The following is a 16,886-nucleotide window of genomic DNA, read 5'->3' as shown; positions in this document are numbered from 1 at the left end:
AGTTCTGAGTTCTACCATGATATTCTACAGTTGGATAGCTATATGCTGCCACACAGGTCCTCTTCCTGACACTAGCCTGGGTGGAGAGGACCTCAAAGGGGAAAGTGTGGGAGTGACTTATGTTGGTAAAATAACATGACATTTACATCTATTAAAAACGGCAGAGACCAAAAGGTATGAGCTAAACGGTGGTATCCAGTATAAATTGTACAATGATAGAAATAAAACAATTACAAAAATGTAGAAACTGCATTATATGAATATGTTTTTCCATTGTTAATTCAATTACACAGAGACGATTCAAATCTTAGGAGGTGAAAATCCTTCCTGTGTATGGTTACAGCACTATTTACATTGTATTTTCCCCTAGCATGTCTTCCTCGTCCCTAAATACTGTAAACACTTTCTAGAGTCTGAGGCCTTGAAATGTCACTTGGGTCTTGAATGAGAGAAGTTATTTTGTGCTGGGGGGCTAAGTGACAGGGTGAGTGTCTGAGATCATGTAGATATCATGAAACTGTATACCTTCAGGCCTTGCCAGGGAAGGCTGCCTCGCAGGAAGTACATAAACATGTGACCCAGAGCCTCCAGATCATCCCGTCTGCTTTGCTCTGGAGGAGAAGAAGAGTTTGTCACTCACACAATTATCCACCACTTCAACTATATATGACACCATAAGGCTTAGGTCATAATGTGAAAATCTAAAATGCATCAATCAATGCATGATCCATCTACATGAAGTTATGCATACAGATCTCAAGTTGGGATTCAGCTCTTACTGAACATAATAGAAAACTTGATAATCAACTTCAGCCCAGGACAGGGTCACAGGATTAGGAAAGAAAAGGTCCATCTTTCCAATAACACAGCAGCGTGTCTTCATGATCATTTCTCACCTTTCCCCAGGTGTGTGTTGATGCTCATGTAGCGCGCCGTGCCTGTCAGGCTCTTGTGCTCCCGGTACGGGATGTGTTTTTTGGTCTCGGGGTCGATGTATTCTTTGGCCAGCCCAAAGTCGATGATGTGGATTGTGTGCTGCCTCTTGCTGCCCGGCCGCCCCACCAAAAAGTTCTCTGGCTTCACGTCTCTGTATATCAAGCTCTTTGTGTGGACAAACTCCATCCGCGTTATCTGGGAGATAGAGCATTGAGCATGTAGACAAGCTATGATCTCAAACTCTCTCAGTGCACTTTTCAAATGCAAACACTGTAAATGAGCCATCGGCACATCTATAGACTATAGAGATAACATCATTATAAAATATGGGTTGGGCACCTGTGTGTAAGACACTTACATAAAGAACAATTCAAATCTTACCAGCTGTATGGCTATCATGAGGACGGTCTTGAGGGAGAAGGTGCGGTCACAGAGATCAAACAGGTCTTCCAGGCTGGGCCCCAGCAGCTCCAGCACCATAGCATTGTACTTCCCACATGGCCCAAAGTAGTACACCTGAGGAATACCCTCTGCAACACAGAGACAGGCAGGGACACATGATATGAGTGGGACCACACAACTTACAGGGAGAGTGCTAGCATCCTAAGGGTTTAAAAAAGGCTTAACTACTAACCATCTGTTTTAGCATCATAAGAGCCACAGATATTCTAAAAGCATTAGGCCCTTCTAAAAAAGCTTAGAGGCGGAGGGACTACGGATGCATGAAAGGTGGTAGTTAAAAAAGGGTAGTAGGGCTTTGACTTGCTGACATGAAATCAGGCTACAGAGCCATGTTGATATTGAGCAGCCTATGTGTGTGGGAAGGCGGTTTCGATTAGAACAACATGGATGGTAAACAAAAACGTGTCAACGTTGATGCCGTGTGATGGAAAAAAACTGTTTGCCAACACGCCCTGTCATGTGGTCATACACTATATGTACAGAAGTATGTGTACACTCCTTCAAATTAGTGGATTCGGCCATTTCAGCCACACCCGTTGCTGACTGGTGTATAAAATCGAGCACACAGCCATGCAATCTCCATATACAAACATTGGCAGTAGAATGGCCTTAATGAAGAGCTCAGTGACTTTCAATGTGGCACCGTCATAGGATGCCACCTTTCCAACAAGTCAGTTCATCAAATTTCTGCCCTGCTAGAGCTGACCCACTCAACTGTAAGTACTGTTATTGTGAAGTGGAAACGTCTAGGAGCAACCATGGCTCAGCCGCGAAGTGGTAGGCCACACAAAATCACAGACACGCTCTGTAGGCCACACAGGACCGCCGAAGAACATAAAAATCGTCTGTCCTTGGTTGCAACACTCACTACTGAGTTCCGAACTGCCTCTGGAAGCAACGTGAGAAGAAGAGCTGTCCGTCGGGAGCTTCATAAAATGGGTTTCCATTGCTGAGCAGCAGTAGACAAGCCTAAGATCACCATGTGCAATGCCAAGCGTTGGCTGGAGTGGTGTAAAGCTCGCCGCCATTGGACTCTGGAGCAGTGGAAACACGTTCTCTGGAGTGATGAATCACGCTTCACCATCTGTCAGTCCAACGGACAAATCTGGATTTGGCGGATGCCAGGAGAACGCTACATACTCGAATGCATAGTGCGAACTGTAAAGTTTGGTGGAGAAGGAATAATGGTCTGGGGCTGTTTTTCATTGTTTGGGCTAGGCCCCTTAGTTCCAGTGAAGGGAAATCTTAATACTACAGCATACAATGCCATTGTTGACAATTCTGTGCTTCCAACTTTGTGGTAACAGTTTGGGGAAGGCCCTTTCCTGTTTCAGCATGACAATGCCCCCGTGTGCACAAAGCAAGGTCCATACAGAAATGGTTTGTTGAGATCGGTGTGGAAGAACTTGACTGGCCTGCACAAAGCCCTGACCTCAACCCCATCAAACACCTTTGGGATGCTCTTGTGGCTAAATGGAAGCAAGTCCCCGCAGCAATGTTCCAACATCTAGTGGAAAGCCTTCCCAGAAAAGTGGAGGCTGTTAAAGCAGCAAAGGAGGGGACCAACTCCATATTAATGCCCATGATTTTTATTCAACGAGCAGATGGCCACATACAACATGACCAAAAGTATGTGTGACCTGGGAGGAATTTAGGAGTTTATCATCACAGTAAAAATTCTCTGAAGAGGAGACTTCCAGTTTAACAGTAACTCTATTCCCTATGTGGAATAGAACAAAGGGCAATGGCCATTTGTGACCCCATGGCCACCATGACCTTATGGTCCAGCCTCCAAGGACACATACAGCTCCAGGTTATGTCTCACCAGTTCAGACCAGTATCTGATACCAGTGGCCTTCATTCCATTCCTTGGCTGGCAGTTGTGCCAAAGTGACTGCATGCTCCCCTCCCAGCAGGCGGCTGTCGCTCCGAGGGCACCCCGACCCCGTCAGAGAGAGGACAGGATCAGCAGCTTTAATAGTATGGCAGGCTGGCCGGGAGGCTGTGTGAGTGTGGGGAGGAGGGGAGAGATTAGAGCAGGATTTACCTGATCACCCCTCATGTCACTCCCACAGCGAAGCAGTGCAGATCTCACACATCCACACAGCTGTCCCAGGGCGCTTTCGGCAGCAGGACTTGCCTGGTAATGATGGCAATGGTGGACGAGGCAGCAGCGACAAAAGATCAACAAGTAAGCTGACTCATCAAAGCCCGCCCAAATCTAGAGGGAGGGCATTCAGCAGCCCTGCCAATGCACTGATCAATTGGAAAGTGCCTACGCTAGAACAACTGTCCCTGGCTACACCTACAACACTCCCTACTGGGGAACACAACAAAGATAACAGCTGGGGAAAAGCTTCAACTGAAATGGAAAAGGCCTAGAATAAATGTCAATTTCAGAGAAACCATTCAAAAGAGAATGATTTTATCTTTGACAAAAGCTAGACCTAATCATATTTGCTAAGTATTATGTGGATGATGTTATTGCAGTGTAAAAATAACCCTAGCCAATCACGCCTGTAATAAAAGCACTTATGCAAGGGGTGAGTGGTTTCCTAGAAACTATTCTTTATCGTGATTTATGACAGCAGATATAATTGGCTGCTGTCCGCAGCACCACTAGCTTCAAAGTCTATTCTGCTGCCTTCCAGTGCCATTCTGTGCACTGCTCACAACCCACTCTCTCCAAACACAAGTGAAACGTGTCTGGAACAATCCAGAGTATTGTCTCAGACAGGGGCCCCTCTCAGTCTGGCCACTGTGGCAGACAATGTTGCCCTACAATGAAATGTCAAAGTTTAGGCCGAGCCCGAGAGGGAGGCGGTCTCAATTAAACATTTAGAATGCCGAGTGCATCGGGGAGAGAAAAAGAGGCGCTGATTTCATTAGGCCGGGCTGTGGCGATGTAGCCGGGCTGAAACGTGATCGTCCAGCCGGCCTGCCCTGCATAGAGCCTGTCTGACTCAGTGGTAGATTATGTTATCCATCCCAGGCAGGCAGCGCATAAAATATCCAGACTGCTCTGGACTGGATGGACCACAGAAGATCACTGCAAACTCATACTCAAAATGGCACTGATTGATTTATCACTCCCAAGATACCAGGGCAGTGGGCATTGAAGAAGGACACATACGACTTGTGTAAGAGCAGGCAATGCTGCGAGGCAAAGCTTTGACGATGGGTTACTAAATATTCACATGCACTGATATTATCAGTGAAATCTTAAATCATCTCATAAGGAGACGTGAAATCACTGCATGCGACCAAAGTGAAGAACATGCTATCAGGACTGTGAGCTCAGTCAACCAGTCATCCAGTTCAATTATTCATAGTGACGTAAAAAGTGTATGTCGTCTCAGACACCCCATGCTCATTGGTTAATGTTGGGGTTGGGGCGTGGCCAGACCAGCTAGTGTGTGTAGCTGAATGTGTTGTTCTAGTGATTGGGTGCTTTCCAGGGCAGGCGAGAATTAACACTCTTAAGATAAGCTCCTCTTAAGCATCATGTACAGCTGACAACGCTCCAGTATTTGTGGCAGTGGGGTCCAGGTTCAGACCAGGGCTTGACCCTGGCTTAAATTGTGTCACATTCACATTGTAAAAGGACTAGACGCCTGTATCCATCTTTACCATACAGAATCATTTTTACAGAAGAATCATAAGCAGAAGAAGACTTGATAATTCCTCACTACTCCACACAATCTTTCAATAGATGTAGCAACCAGTAAGAGGAACACTTTCCCCCCTCCATTCTATAATGCGAGGGAAGCTGGACCAACATTGTCACTGGCTCCATCTTTAGCTCAGCCTATGAGATTGTAGCAGGCCTCTCTCTGGTGGTCCCTCTGCCACAGTGGCCGGAGGAGGAGAGGGAAGTCAGGATGTGTATAACGCATTAGTGGAAACACTACAGAGGACATAGACTCCTTCAATGGGCTGGCCCAAGGGGTGGGGATAAAGACTCACTATCCAATGAATGGATGAGGATCCACAAGCAACTTCGATCGACTGTTCTCAAATAGGTGTAAGGAAGATAAATAGTACATTGTGCTATGCTGTGCTGCCTGGGATGGGGAATACATCTACTGGCCCAGTCAGACAGATCACAACAAAGGATAGCTGACAGACAGAGATAGGCCAGCCCTTTTCCCTGTACATCACGGGAGAGTTTCCCTGGGCTTTCTTCTTCAGGCAGGCCAGAGGCATTGCTGAGACGAGCGATGGAAGTAGATATACGATAATGACCCTACTGCACATTGAAGGCCATCTATAAATAGACTAGCCTAGGACACCTCTAATGCCCTGCACTCCAACTCCCTATTAACACTGTGGAGCTGCTGCTCTGGCACAGGGACCGAGAGCAAGCTGGCAGGTGATCAGCTCTCTATGAGAAAGAGACACACACTTGCCTTATGAAAGAGAACATCCCTGGGCGCAGTGACACACACACTCGTCTTAGAGTGCGTGTGTCTGCGTGTGGCCTTCCACTCCAGTGATCAAATGAATGCACAGGCTTTGCCCAAGCTGTTTATCTCTTTCTTTAAAAGCCAAAAGGATCAAAGACCAGTGTCCTCAGTCACATTTAATGGAATTAGAATACAAGTGGTCAGCTTGTCCCTACCTACCCTCAAATACAATACAATCTATTTACGGACCGTAAATATAATATATATTCACCAGCTGTTTTCTTAACAGATCAAACGCTCATAGAAAGTGACTTGAACTAACGAATGATGAAAAGTATAGTACTAATCACTTTGGTAAAAAAAAAAATAGAAAAAGTGGCCCAATGTCAGAGAGATTTTTCAATGATAGAATTAAGCAGTGAGAGGATCAAACATTAAGCATTCCAGGCTGGCCAAGCTTTGCCGTGGGCTGTTTCAGGTCCCTGTCCCTCCCCACCACCTGATCCTACTGCCCCACCTCTCCCCTCTGAAGCCAAGCGGCCACATCAAAGGGCTGGAGGTACAGCACAGCACAGCCCCATGGATCACAGCACAGAGAGAGCACATAGACATGGCATGAAGGTCCTGGGCCTGCTAGGGAACAACCATCTGTAGGAGGGGGACAGGGCTCTCATATCTCCCAGATACGTGTGCAGAGAAGATCGCCATCCATCCAGCTGAGCCTAGTAGCGAACACTGCGTTATTAAACAGTTATAATACTGTAGCTGTATGTGCTTACCTGAACTTCCCAACTGTTTATAAAATCTATATTCCAAGTGAAGCTGTGGAGCCCGGGACTTTATCGGTTCCTGAAAAAGGAAAGAAAGAGAACCCCATTAGTAATGGAAAACACGTAGTGGTTATTAACATATTCAATAGGTGGATCAACGTCAAGATTATGGTGATAAATGGTTAAAAAACAATATGTTGTATGTGAAACAGTATAGGCCTTTTCATAGATTCCATGAGACAACTAAGCGATGCATCCATGCTTACTATAACATTCCCAAGATCCCTCAGGCTTAGACACCACGTAGAGCTAAGAACCTAAAACGTAAATCATCATCAACTTAACACAACATCCTTCCTCCACGATGATGATGCAAGGGCATTATGTATTTATGAACAAATGTAGCTTGCAAGATGCAAAACAAACCTGTAAAAACTAATAACGGAGAAATCGGAACCAGGCAAAACATTTCACAGATTTTATTGGGCCCTAGACACATCAGCCACCCAGGACAGCATTAGCCTCCTCCACACAGCTCATCCAACCAGCACCAGCCTCACCCGTTTCACAAAATTGGGATCCTTAACTTTAAGAAAAAGGTATTTTATTTTCCGTGTTATAGCCTAACTAGACAATAGGCTATATAGGCTGGGGAACTTTGTGTCATTTCAATAAAACCGGAGAGGAAGAGGCAAACTTTTGCCTACTTTGGTGAACGTGAGGCATGCAAGACAAGACATTAAGAGAAACAGATTACCAAGACGTATACAGACGGTTCCTTCTGCCTGCCTGCCTGCCTCCTCCTCTCTCTCCCTCACACTGGCTCGCCTGCTCTTTACAAATGATGCGAGTGTGTGTTCAGTCTTCGGTCTGTTGCGTCTAGAATATCCTAGCCTATTCATTGATGATAGACCCTGCTTTATTGAAGTTGTGAGACATTGCAAGCCAAGAAATTGCGAGATGCAATGGAATGCTGTGAGATACAGCTTTTGATTGCCACAAGGCCTAGTGTATGGTTCTGACTGTGTGCCTGGTGGCCGACCTGCCTATACTGTGCCCTTCCCCTCGCTAGTTTGCTATGAAAGATGCAAGTGTTTATGTTACCGGAAGTACTGTTCCAAAAATACTGAATCATAAGAGTTGATTCATAGCGGAATCGAATCTTGACACTCAGAAATAGGAGTCGACCTGCAAGGAATCGTGGAAACAATTCTTTTGGAGTCGACTCTCCACCATGACGTCATCGTCGTTACAGTTGGAAAAATTGATAGAGAAATGCAAGAGAGAGACCCAAACCGTTTCTGGCAGCATCGCAGCTGCATTGTGAATTCACATGGAATTTTATGATAATGGAAAACCAATAAAAACAAATTGCAGTTTAAACACGAAGGAAACATTTTTATTTGTCACATCCCTATTCAACAGCTTTCATCCACCCAGCACCAGTCTATTCAACAGCTCTCCTCCACCCAGCACCAGTCTACTCAACACCTTTCATCCACCCAGCACCAGTCTACTCAACACCTTTCATCCACCCAGCACCAGTCTACTCAACACCTTTCATCCACCCAGCACCAGTCTATTCAACAGCTCTCCTCCACCCAGCACCAGTCTATTCAACACCTTTCATCCACCCAGCACCAGTCTATTCAACACCTTTCATCCACCCAGCACCAGTCTATTCAACAGCTCTCCTCCACCCAGCACCAGTCTACTCAACACCTTTCATCCACCCAGCACCAGTCTATTCAACAGCTCTCCTCCACCCAGCACCAGTCTATTCAACACCTTTCATCCACCCAGCACCAGTCTACTCAACACCTTTCATCCACCCAGCACCAGTCTATTCAACACCTTTCATCCACCCAGCACCAGTCTACTCAACACCTTTCATCCACCCAGCACCAGTCTATTCAACACCTTTCATCCACCCAGCACCAGTCTACTCGACACCTTTCATCCACCCAGCACCAGTCTACTCGACACCTTTCATCCACCCAGCACCAGTCTACTCAACACCTTTCATCCACCCAGCACCAGTCTATTCAACACCTTTCATCCACCCAGCACCAGTCTACTCAACACCTTTCATCCACCCAGCACCAGTCTATTCAACAGCTCTCCTCCACCCAGCACCAGTCTACTCAACACCTTTCATCCACCCAGCACCAGTCTACTCAACACCTTTCATCCACCCAGCACCAGTCTATTCAACAGCTCTCCTCCACCCAGCACCAGTCTACTCAACAGCTCTCCTCCACCCAGCACCAGTCTACTCGACACCTTTCATCCACCCAGCACCAGTCTACTCAACACCTTTCATCCACCCAGCACCAGTCTATTCAACAGCTCTCCTCCACCCAGCACCAGTCTATTCAACAGCTCTCCTCCACCCAGCACCAGTCTACTCAACAGCTCTCCTCCACCCAGCAGCAGTCTAGTCGACACCTTTCATCCACCCAGCACCAGTCTATTCAACAGCTCTCCTCCACCCAGCACCAGTCTACTCAACAGCTCTCCTCCACCCAGCACCAGTCTACTCAACAGCTCTCCTCCACCCAGCACCAGTCTACTCAACAGCTCTCCTCCACCCAGCACCAGTCTACTCAACAGCTCTCCTCCACCCAGCACCAGTCTACTCAACAGCTCTCCTCCACCCAGCACCAGTCTATTCAACAGCTCTCCTCCACCCAGCACCAGTCTACTCAACAGCTCTCCTCCACCCAGCACCAGTCTACTCAACAGCTCTCCTCCACCCAGCACCAGTCTACTCAACAGCTCTCCTCCACCCAGCACCAGTCTACTCAACAGCTCTCCTCCACCCAGCACCAGTCTACTCAACAGCTCTCCTCCACCCAGCACCAGTCTACTCAACAGCTCTCCTCCACCCAGCACCAGTCTACTCAACAGCTCTCCTCCACCCAGCACCAGTCTACTCAACAGCTCTCCTCCACCCAGCACCAGTCTACTCAACAGCTCTCCTCCACCCAGCACCAGTCTACTCAACAGCTCTCCTCCACCCAGCACCAGTCTACTCAACAGCTCTCCTACACCCAGCACCAGTCTACTCAACAGCTCTCCTCCACCCAGCACCAGTCTACTCAACAGCTCTCCTCCACCCAGCACCAGTCTACTCAGTGTTTTCATATTAGTGCAGGTGAAGGAAAGGAGATGAAAATAAGATTAAGACACAGCCCCATCCTGCTCCCAGGCTGAACATTAGGCACATCTCGTCCATCTTAAGTGGATATCTGAGGAGAGAGAGACTGGTTTAGTGGAACTGAACTGGACACATGACCAGGCACGGGGCGGTGAGGGAGGTCAGGGCGGGGCACTGTCTGTGACATCATCAGTGGAGGGAGGCTTAGCCTCTCCACTAGGGAGGACGTGGGAAAAATATATAAATAAAAACAGATGGCTGAAAACCACAGGACCCTAAAACAGAGGCTTATGGGGCTTTACATGCTTAGACTCATCCCAGCAGTTAACTATGCAAATGACCAAACCAACCCAGGAAATAATATCTACAATCGCGGTAGGTAGCCTACCTTTCCATGTTTAATGGTTCATAAAATTCCTTATCATTGCCTCTCAAAAATTATAGCAGACCCTCTCGATGCCCAATCTCCACACCCAACCTTTTAAAAGAAGATACTCACAGAGCTCGCACTAGAAGCATTACAAACAACCTTTTCACTTAGATGGAATAAAGTGCTTAGGAGCAAACAATAAAATGTTATTAGACACATGCTTTGTAAACAACAGGTGTAGACTTAACAATGAAATGCTTATTTACAGGTCCTTTTTCAAACAATGCGGTGTTAAAGAAAAAACATTGAAATAAAAATGTAGAAATAGTGACACGAGGAATAAATACACAGTGATTAACAAATAACAATAAATAGTAAAAAATGACATGGCTATATACAGGAAGTAGAAAATAACATGGCTACATAGAGGAAGTAGAAGATAACAAGGCTATATACATTAAGGGGAGTAACCAGTACCAAGTTGATGTGCAGGGGTACAAGGTAATTGAGGTAGCTATGTACAAATACACTCTCCCGGCAGTTTATTAGGTTCACCACCCTGTTCACAAAAACTGATTGCTCCTAGACAGTGAGGCACGTGGCCGTGGCTTGTTATATAAAGCAGACAGACAGGCATCGAGGCATTCAGTTACTGTTTGATTGAACGTTAGAATGGGCAAAACGACTGACCAAAGCGACTGAGCGTGGGTTGACAAATAATGGAGTAGTATAACAGTGTGCAGAACAACATCTTGGAATGCACAACTAGTTGGTCCTTGTCACAGATGGGCTGGAGTGGACAGTTGAGGAGTGGAAAACATGGCCTGGAACATGACATCACGTTCAGTTTACTTGAGTGGCCTGCACAGTCCCCAGACCTCAACCCAATAGAGTATTTTTAAGATGAGATGGAACGGGCTGTTCACAGTACCAATATACCGCTGTCCAATCAGCAGAAACTGCGTGATGCTATCGCGTCAGCATATACCAACATCCCTGTGGAACGTTTTCGACACCTAGTAGAATTACCTGAAGAATTCAGGCTGTTCTGGAGGCAAAGGGGGGGTCCAACCCAGTACGAGATGGGTGTACCTAATAAACTGACCAGTGGGTGTACAGTGCCTCCCTTGACTTTTTCCATATTTTGTTGTGTTTAAAATGGATGAAATTGAGACGTGTCACTACAGTACACACAATACCCCATAATGTCAAAGTGGAATTATGTTTTTAGAAATGCTTACAAACTAATTAAAAATGAAAAGATGAAATGTCTTGAGTCAGTATGTATTCAACCCTTTTGTTATGGCAATGTCACGTCCTGACCAGTATAAGGGTTATTTGTTATGGTAGTTTGATCAGGACGTGGCAGAGGGTATTTTGTTTATGTGGTTCGGGGTGGTGTTTTATGTAGTAGGGTGTTTGATTTATTATTTCTGGGTTTTTTGGTTTATGTTCTATGTTTTGTATTTCTATGTTCTTTCCGGTTTGGGGTATTTCTATGTGTAGGTTAATGGGGGGTTGGACTCTCAATTGGAGGCAGGTGCTTTCTCGTTGCCTCTGATTGAGAGTCCTATATATGGGTAATTGTTTGGTGTAGTGTTGTGGGAGATTGTTTCTTGTTTTGCGTGTGCGACAAGACTGTTTGTTGTTCGTGAGTTCTTTGTTTTTGTTATTTTGGTGTTCACTTTGATTTAAAATAAATACAAGATCAGCATCCACATTCCTGCTGTGTTTTGGTCCTCCATTCCCGACGACAACCGTTACAGAATCTCCCACCACAAAAGGACCAAGCAGCGGAGAAAGGAGCCAAGGGAATTCGGTCTGGACTATAGGAAGCAGCGCGCTCGGGAGGAGATGGCATCCTGGTCGCTGGAGGTATTGGAGTCTAGGATTGACTGGACATGGGAACAATTACTGGACCACTGTGACAACCTGCCTGGGAGGAAGGTAGAGCACGAGAGGCACCCCCAATAAACATTTTTGGGGGGGGCACACGGGTAGTTTGGCTGGGCCAAGGGTGAGCCCTAAGCCAGCTCCCCGTGTTTATATGGAGTGGAGGGTGCCGTGTTTTGCTGAAGTGCGCACAATTTCGCCCATACGCACGCACAGTCCGGTGCGAGTTATTCTAGCCCCTCGCAGATGCCGTGCTAGAGTGGGCATCCAGCCTGGTAGGAGGATGCCTGCGCAGCACGTCTGGTCGCTGGTACGCCTCCTAGGACCAGGCTACCCTACTCCCGCTCTACGCACGGCAACCATCAGGCCCCTGCACAGCCCAGTTCGCCCTGTACCAGCACTCCGCTCGTACAGGGCTACTAGTTCCATCCAGCCAGGACGGGTTGTGCAGGAGGTGAGATCAAGACCGCCTGTGCGCCTCCATGGCCCGGTGTTTCCAGTTCCTGTCTCTCGTGCTGACCCGGAAGTGCGAAACCCCAGTCTGGCACGTCCAGTACCAGCACCACGCATCAAGCTTCCAATGAGTCAGCCCAGTCCAGTACAGCCTGTTCCTGCTCCTCGCACTAGCCCTGAGGTGCGTGTTCCCAGGCTGATACCTCCAGTACCAGCACCACACATCAGGCTTCCAGTGCGTCAACCCAGTCCGACTCGGCCTGTTCCCGCTCCCCGCACTAGCCCTGAGGTGCGTGTCCCCAGACTGGCACATCCAGTACCAGTACCACGCATCAGGCTTCCAGTGCGTCAGCCCAGCCTCGAGAGTTCGGCAACAGTGTGCAGTCCAGAGTATCCGGCAACAGTGTGCAGTCCAGAGCATCCAGCAACAGTGTGCAGTCCAGAGTATCCGGCAACAGTGTGCAGTCCAGAGTATCCGGCAACAGTGTGCAGTCCAGAGTATCCAGCAACAGTGTGCAGTCCAGAGTATCCGGCAACAGTGTGCAGTCCAGAGTATCCGGCAACAGTGTCTAGTCCAGAACCGAGGGAGTCTGCCTGCGACCCGGAACCGAGGGAGTCTGCATGCGACCCGGAACCGAGGGAGTCTGCCTGCAACCCGGAACCGAGGGAGTCTGCCTGCGACCCGGAACTAAATATGAGTAACTGTGTTTCAAATGAGTCTGCCTACAGTGTGGAACGGAAGAGGTCTGCCTACGATCCGGAACGAGGGGAGTCTGCCTACGGCCCGAAACTGATCAAGTCTGTCTGCATTCTGGAGGACAGTAGGCCGGAGCAAGAACCACCTCCTGTATAGGTGGGTTGGGGAGGGGGGGTGTAGCACAAGTGCCGTTGGTGACGGCAGCCACGCTCCCTTCCCTCCGTTTAGTTTAGGAGGACTTTTTTTGATGGGGGGGGGTTGTTTATTTATGAGGTGCATCCGGGGTCTGCACCTTTAGGGGGGGTACTGTCACGTCCTGACCAGTATAAGGGTTATTTGTTATGGTAGTTTGGTCAGGACGTGGCAGAGGGTATTTTGTATGTGGTTCAGGGTGGTGTTTTATGTAGTAGGGTGTTTGATTTATTATTTCTGGGTTTTTTGGTTTATGTTCTATGTTTTGTATTTCTATGTTCTTTCTGGTTTGGGGTATTTCTATGTGTAGGTTAATGGGGGGTTGGACTCAATTGGAGGCAGGTGCTTTCTCGTTGCTTCTGATTGAGTCCTATATATGGGTAATTGTTTGGTGTAGTGTTGTGGGAGATTCTTTCTTGTTTTGCGTGTGTGAGCGTGACAAGACTGTTTGTAGTTTGAGTTCTTTGTTTTTGTTATTTTGGTGTTCACTTTGATTTAAAATATATACAAGATGAGCATCCACATTCCTGCTGCGTTTTGGTCCTCCATTCCCGACGACAACCGTTACAGGCAAGCCTAAAGTTCAGGAGTAAAAATGTGCTTAACAAGTCACATAAGTTGCATGGACTCACTGTGTGCAATAAGTGTTTAACATGTATTTTTGAATGACTACCCCATCTCTGTACCCCACACATACAATCTGTAAGGTCCCTCAGTCGAGCAGTGAATTTCAAGCACAGAGTCAACAACAAAGACCAGGGAGGTTTTCCAATGGTTCTCAAAGGGCATCTATTGGCAGATGGGTAAAAAAAATGAAGGCATTGAATGTCCATTTGAGCATGGTGAAGGTATTATACCTTGGATGGTGTATCAATACACCCAGTTACTACAAAGATACAGGTGTCCTTCCTAACTCAGTTGCTAGAGAGGAAGGAAACCCTTTAGGGATTTCACTATGAGGCCAACGGTGATTTTTTTTTAAAGTTCCAGAGTTTAATGGCTGTGAGAAAAAAACAAAAACGGGATGGATCAAAAACTGTAGTTACTCCACAATACTAACCTAAATGAGAGTGAAAAGAAGGAAGCCTGTACAGAATAAAAAATATTCTAAAACATGCATCCTGTTTTCAATAAGGCACTAAAGTAATACCGCAAGAAATGTGGCAAAGAAATTTACTTTTTGTCTGAATACTAAGCGTTATATTTGGAGCAAATCCAACACATCACTGAGCACCACGCCATATTTTCAAGTATGGTGGTGGCTGCATCATGTTATGGGTATGCTTGAGTAACCGGTGTAAAACGGCTAGCTAGTTAGCGGTGCACGCTAGTAGAGTTTCAAATTGGTGACGTCACTCGCTCTGAGACCTTGAAGTAGTTTCCCTAGCTCTGCGAGGGCTGTGGATTTTGTGGAGCGATAGGTATTGAGGCTTCGAGGGTGACTGTTGTCGATGTGTGCAGAGGGTCCCGGTTTCATGCCCAGGTGGGGGTGAGGAGAGGGACGAAAGCAATACTGTTCCACTTTTAGGATAAAAAATACGGAATAGAGCTAGAGGAAAATCTGGTTCAGTCTACTTTTCAACAGACACTGGGAGACAAATGTACCTTTCAGCAGGACAATAAGCTAAAACACAAAGCCAAATATACACTGGAGTTGCTTACCAAGACGACATTGAATGTACCTGAGTGGCCTAGTTACAGTTTTGACTTAAACCGGCATGGAAACCTATGGCAAGACTTGAAAAAGGCTGTCTAGCAATGATCACCGACCAACTTGACAGCACTTGAAGAACATTTTAAAGAATAATGGACAAATATTGTACAATCAAGGTGTGCTAAGATCTTAGAGAGACTTACCCATAAAGACTCACAGCTGTAATCTATGCCAAAGGTGATTCTAATATGTATTGACTCAGGGGGTTGAATACTTACCTAATCAAGATAGTGTTTTATTTACCATATATCTTTTTTTTACCATATATCTTTTTTTAAGTTATAATTTTTCTTCCACTTTGACAGAGTAGTTTGTGTAGATCGTTGGCAAAAAAATTCCACTTAAATCAATTTTAATCTCAACACTGTGGTTTGCATGCTCAAATGCCGATGTGGGCTTGTTTACATTGGTCAGACAAATCGCGCACTCAAAGTAAAAATAGCTGAACACATAACAGCTATCCTCACCAAAAATATGGACTATGCGATTGTGCGGCATTACGTAAATGTCAGTCATCGCTCAGCCTCTACCTTGAAATTCTGGGGAATTTAGAAAGTTTCTCTTTCCTCCAGAGGTGGCAATATAGTGAGAAAATTGTTACAGTGGGGCACTTTGAATCGACTGCTTAGATTGTGGCGAGGCGAAGGGTCTGAATGAACAGCTCTCTTATCTTTTTTGTAAATACATTTCTTTGTTTCTCAGTCTTTTGTTATTCAAGAGGAATGTTTGTGTAGGAATCTTGAATGATGATCATACTCCTGTTTGAATAACCTGTGTAGTTGCTACTACTACTTCTGACAGTATAGATATTATTGACATGTTTAGTTGACATGACGAGTGGGACACTCCCCTGCGAGGACACATACAGTAGGTGCTTCCCACATGTTTCCTACTCAAATCAAATTTTATTTGTCACATGCGCCAAATACAACAGGTGTAGTAGACCTTAGTGAAATGCTTACTTACAAGCCCTTAAACCTACAATGCAGTTCAAGAAATAGAGATAAGAAAATATTGACTAAATAAACTAAAGTATATAAAAAGTAACACAAAATAACAATAACGAGGCTATATACAGGGGGTACATGTAGTACATGTTTGTACATGTAGGTAGGGGTAAAGTGACAATGCATAGATAATAAACAGCGAGTAGCAGCAGTGTGTGGGGGGGGGTCAATGTAAATAGTCCGGGTGGCCATTTGATTAATTGTTCAGCAGTTCTATAGCTTGGGGGTTGAAGCTGTTAAGGAGCCTTTTGGACCTGGACTTGGCGCTCCGGTACCGCTTGCCTTGTGTGTCGTCAGCAAACTTGATGGTGTTGGAGTCGTGGGTGAACAGGGAGTACAGGTGGGGACTAAGCACGCACCCGAGGGGCCCCGGTGTTGAGGATCAGCGTGGCAGATGTGTTGTTGCCTACCCTTACCACCTGGGGGCGGCCCGTTAGGAAATCCAGGATCCTGGTGGGAAAGGGCAGTGTGGAGTGCGATTGAGATTACGTCATCTGTGGATCTGTTGGGGCGGTATGCAAATTTGGTGGGTCTAGGGTTTCCGGGATGATGGTGTTGATGTGAGCCATGACCAGATTTTCAAAGCACTTCATGGCTAACGACGGCTCTGATGAAGGCGATTCATGCCAAAACATAAGCCTATTGTTTGCTTTTCCCATCAATAAATCTATAACATTTACACAGCCACAAAGTCCTCCATTATCTTTATTGTCCCAGATAGTCAGTTGAAGTATCCTGGGGTAAGGAATGTTTTTGGGGGTTTTCCATTTTAATGCCACACAAAAATATGTGGAAAAAGTCAAGGGGTATGAATACTTCGAGAGTC

At 46.3% G+C, this 16,886-nt stretch overlaps 1 protein-coding gene across 10 annotated transcripts in view; it reads right to left on the bottom strand.

Moving 5' to 3' along the window:
* Positions 1–16,886, bottom strand: part of csnk1g2 (casein kinase 1 gamma 2a) — a 39,506-nt gene that overhangs the window by 4,936 nt on the left and 17,684 nt on the right. For all 10 annotated transcript variants that reach the window (XM_045687139.1, XM_045687136.1, XM_045687138.1 and 7 more), the window contains 4 exons: positions 6,584–6,653; positions 1,318–1,466; positions 897–1,131; positions 526–611 (listed from right to left, as the gene is read on the bottom strand). In XM_045687139.1, the coding sequence (XP_045543095.1) occupies positions 526–611; positions 897–1,131; positions 1,318–1,466; positions 6,584–6,653 (540 nt within the window). The remainder of the gene's footprint in view (positions 1–525; positions 612–896; positions 1,132–1,317; positions 1,467–6,583; positions 6,654–16,886) is intronic.

Source organism: Salmo salar, chromosome ssa10 (assembly GCF_905237065.1).
Source record: "Salmo salar chromosome ssa10, Ssal_v3.1, whole genome shotgun sequence".
Taxonomy (NCBI): domain Eukaryota; kingdom Metazoa; phylum Chordata; class Actinopteri; order Salmoniformes; family Salmonidae; genus Salmo; species Salmo salar.
Note: the sequence above shows the minus strand (reverse complement) of the source record. Positions and strands in the feature narration are given on the sequence as shown.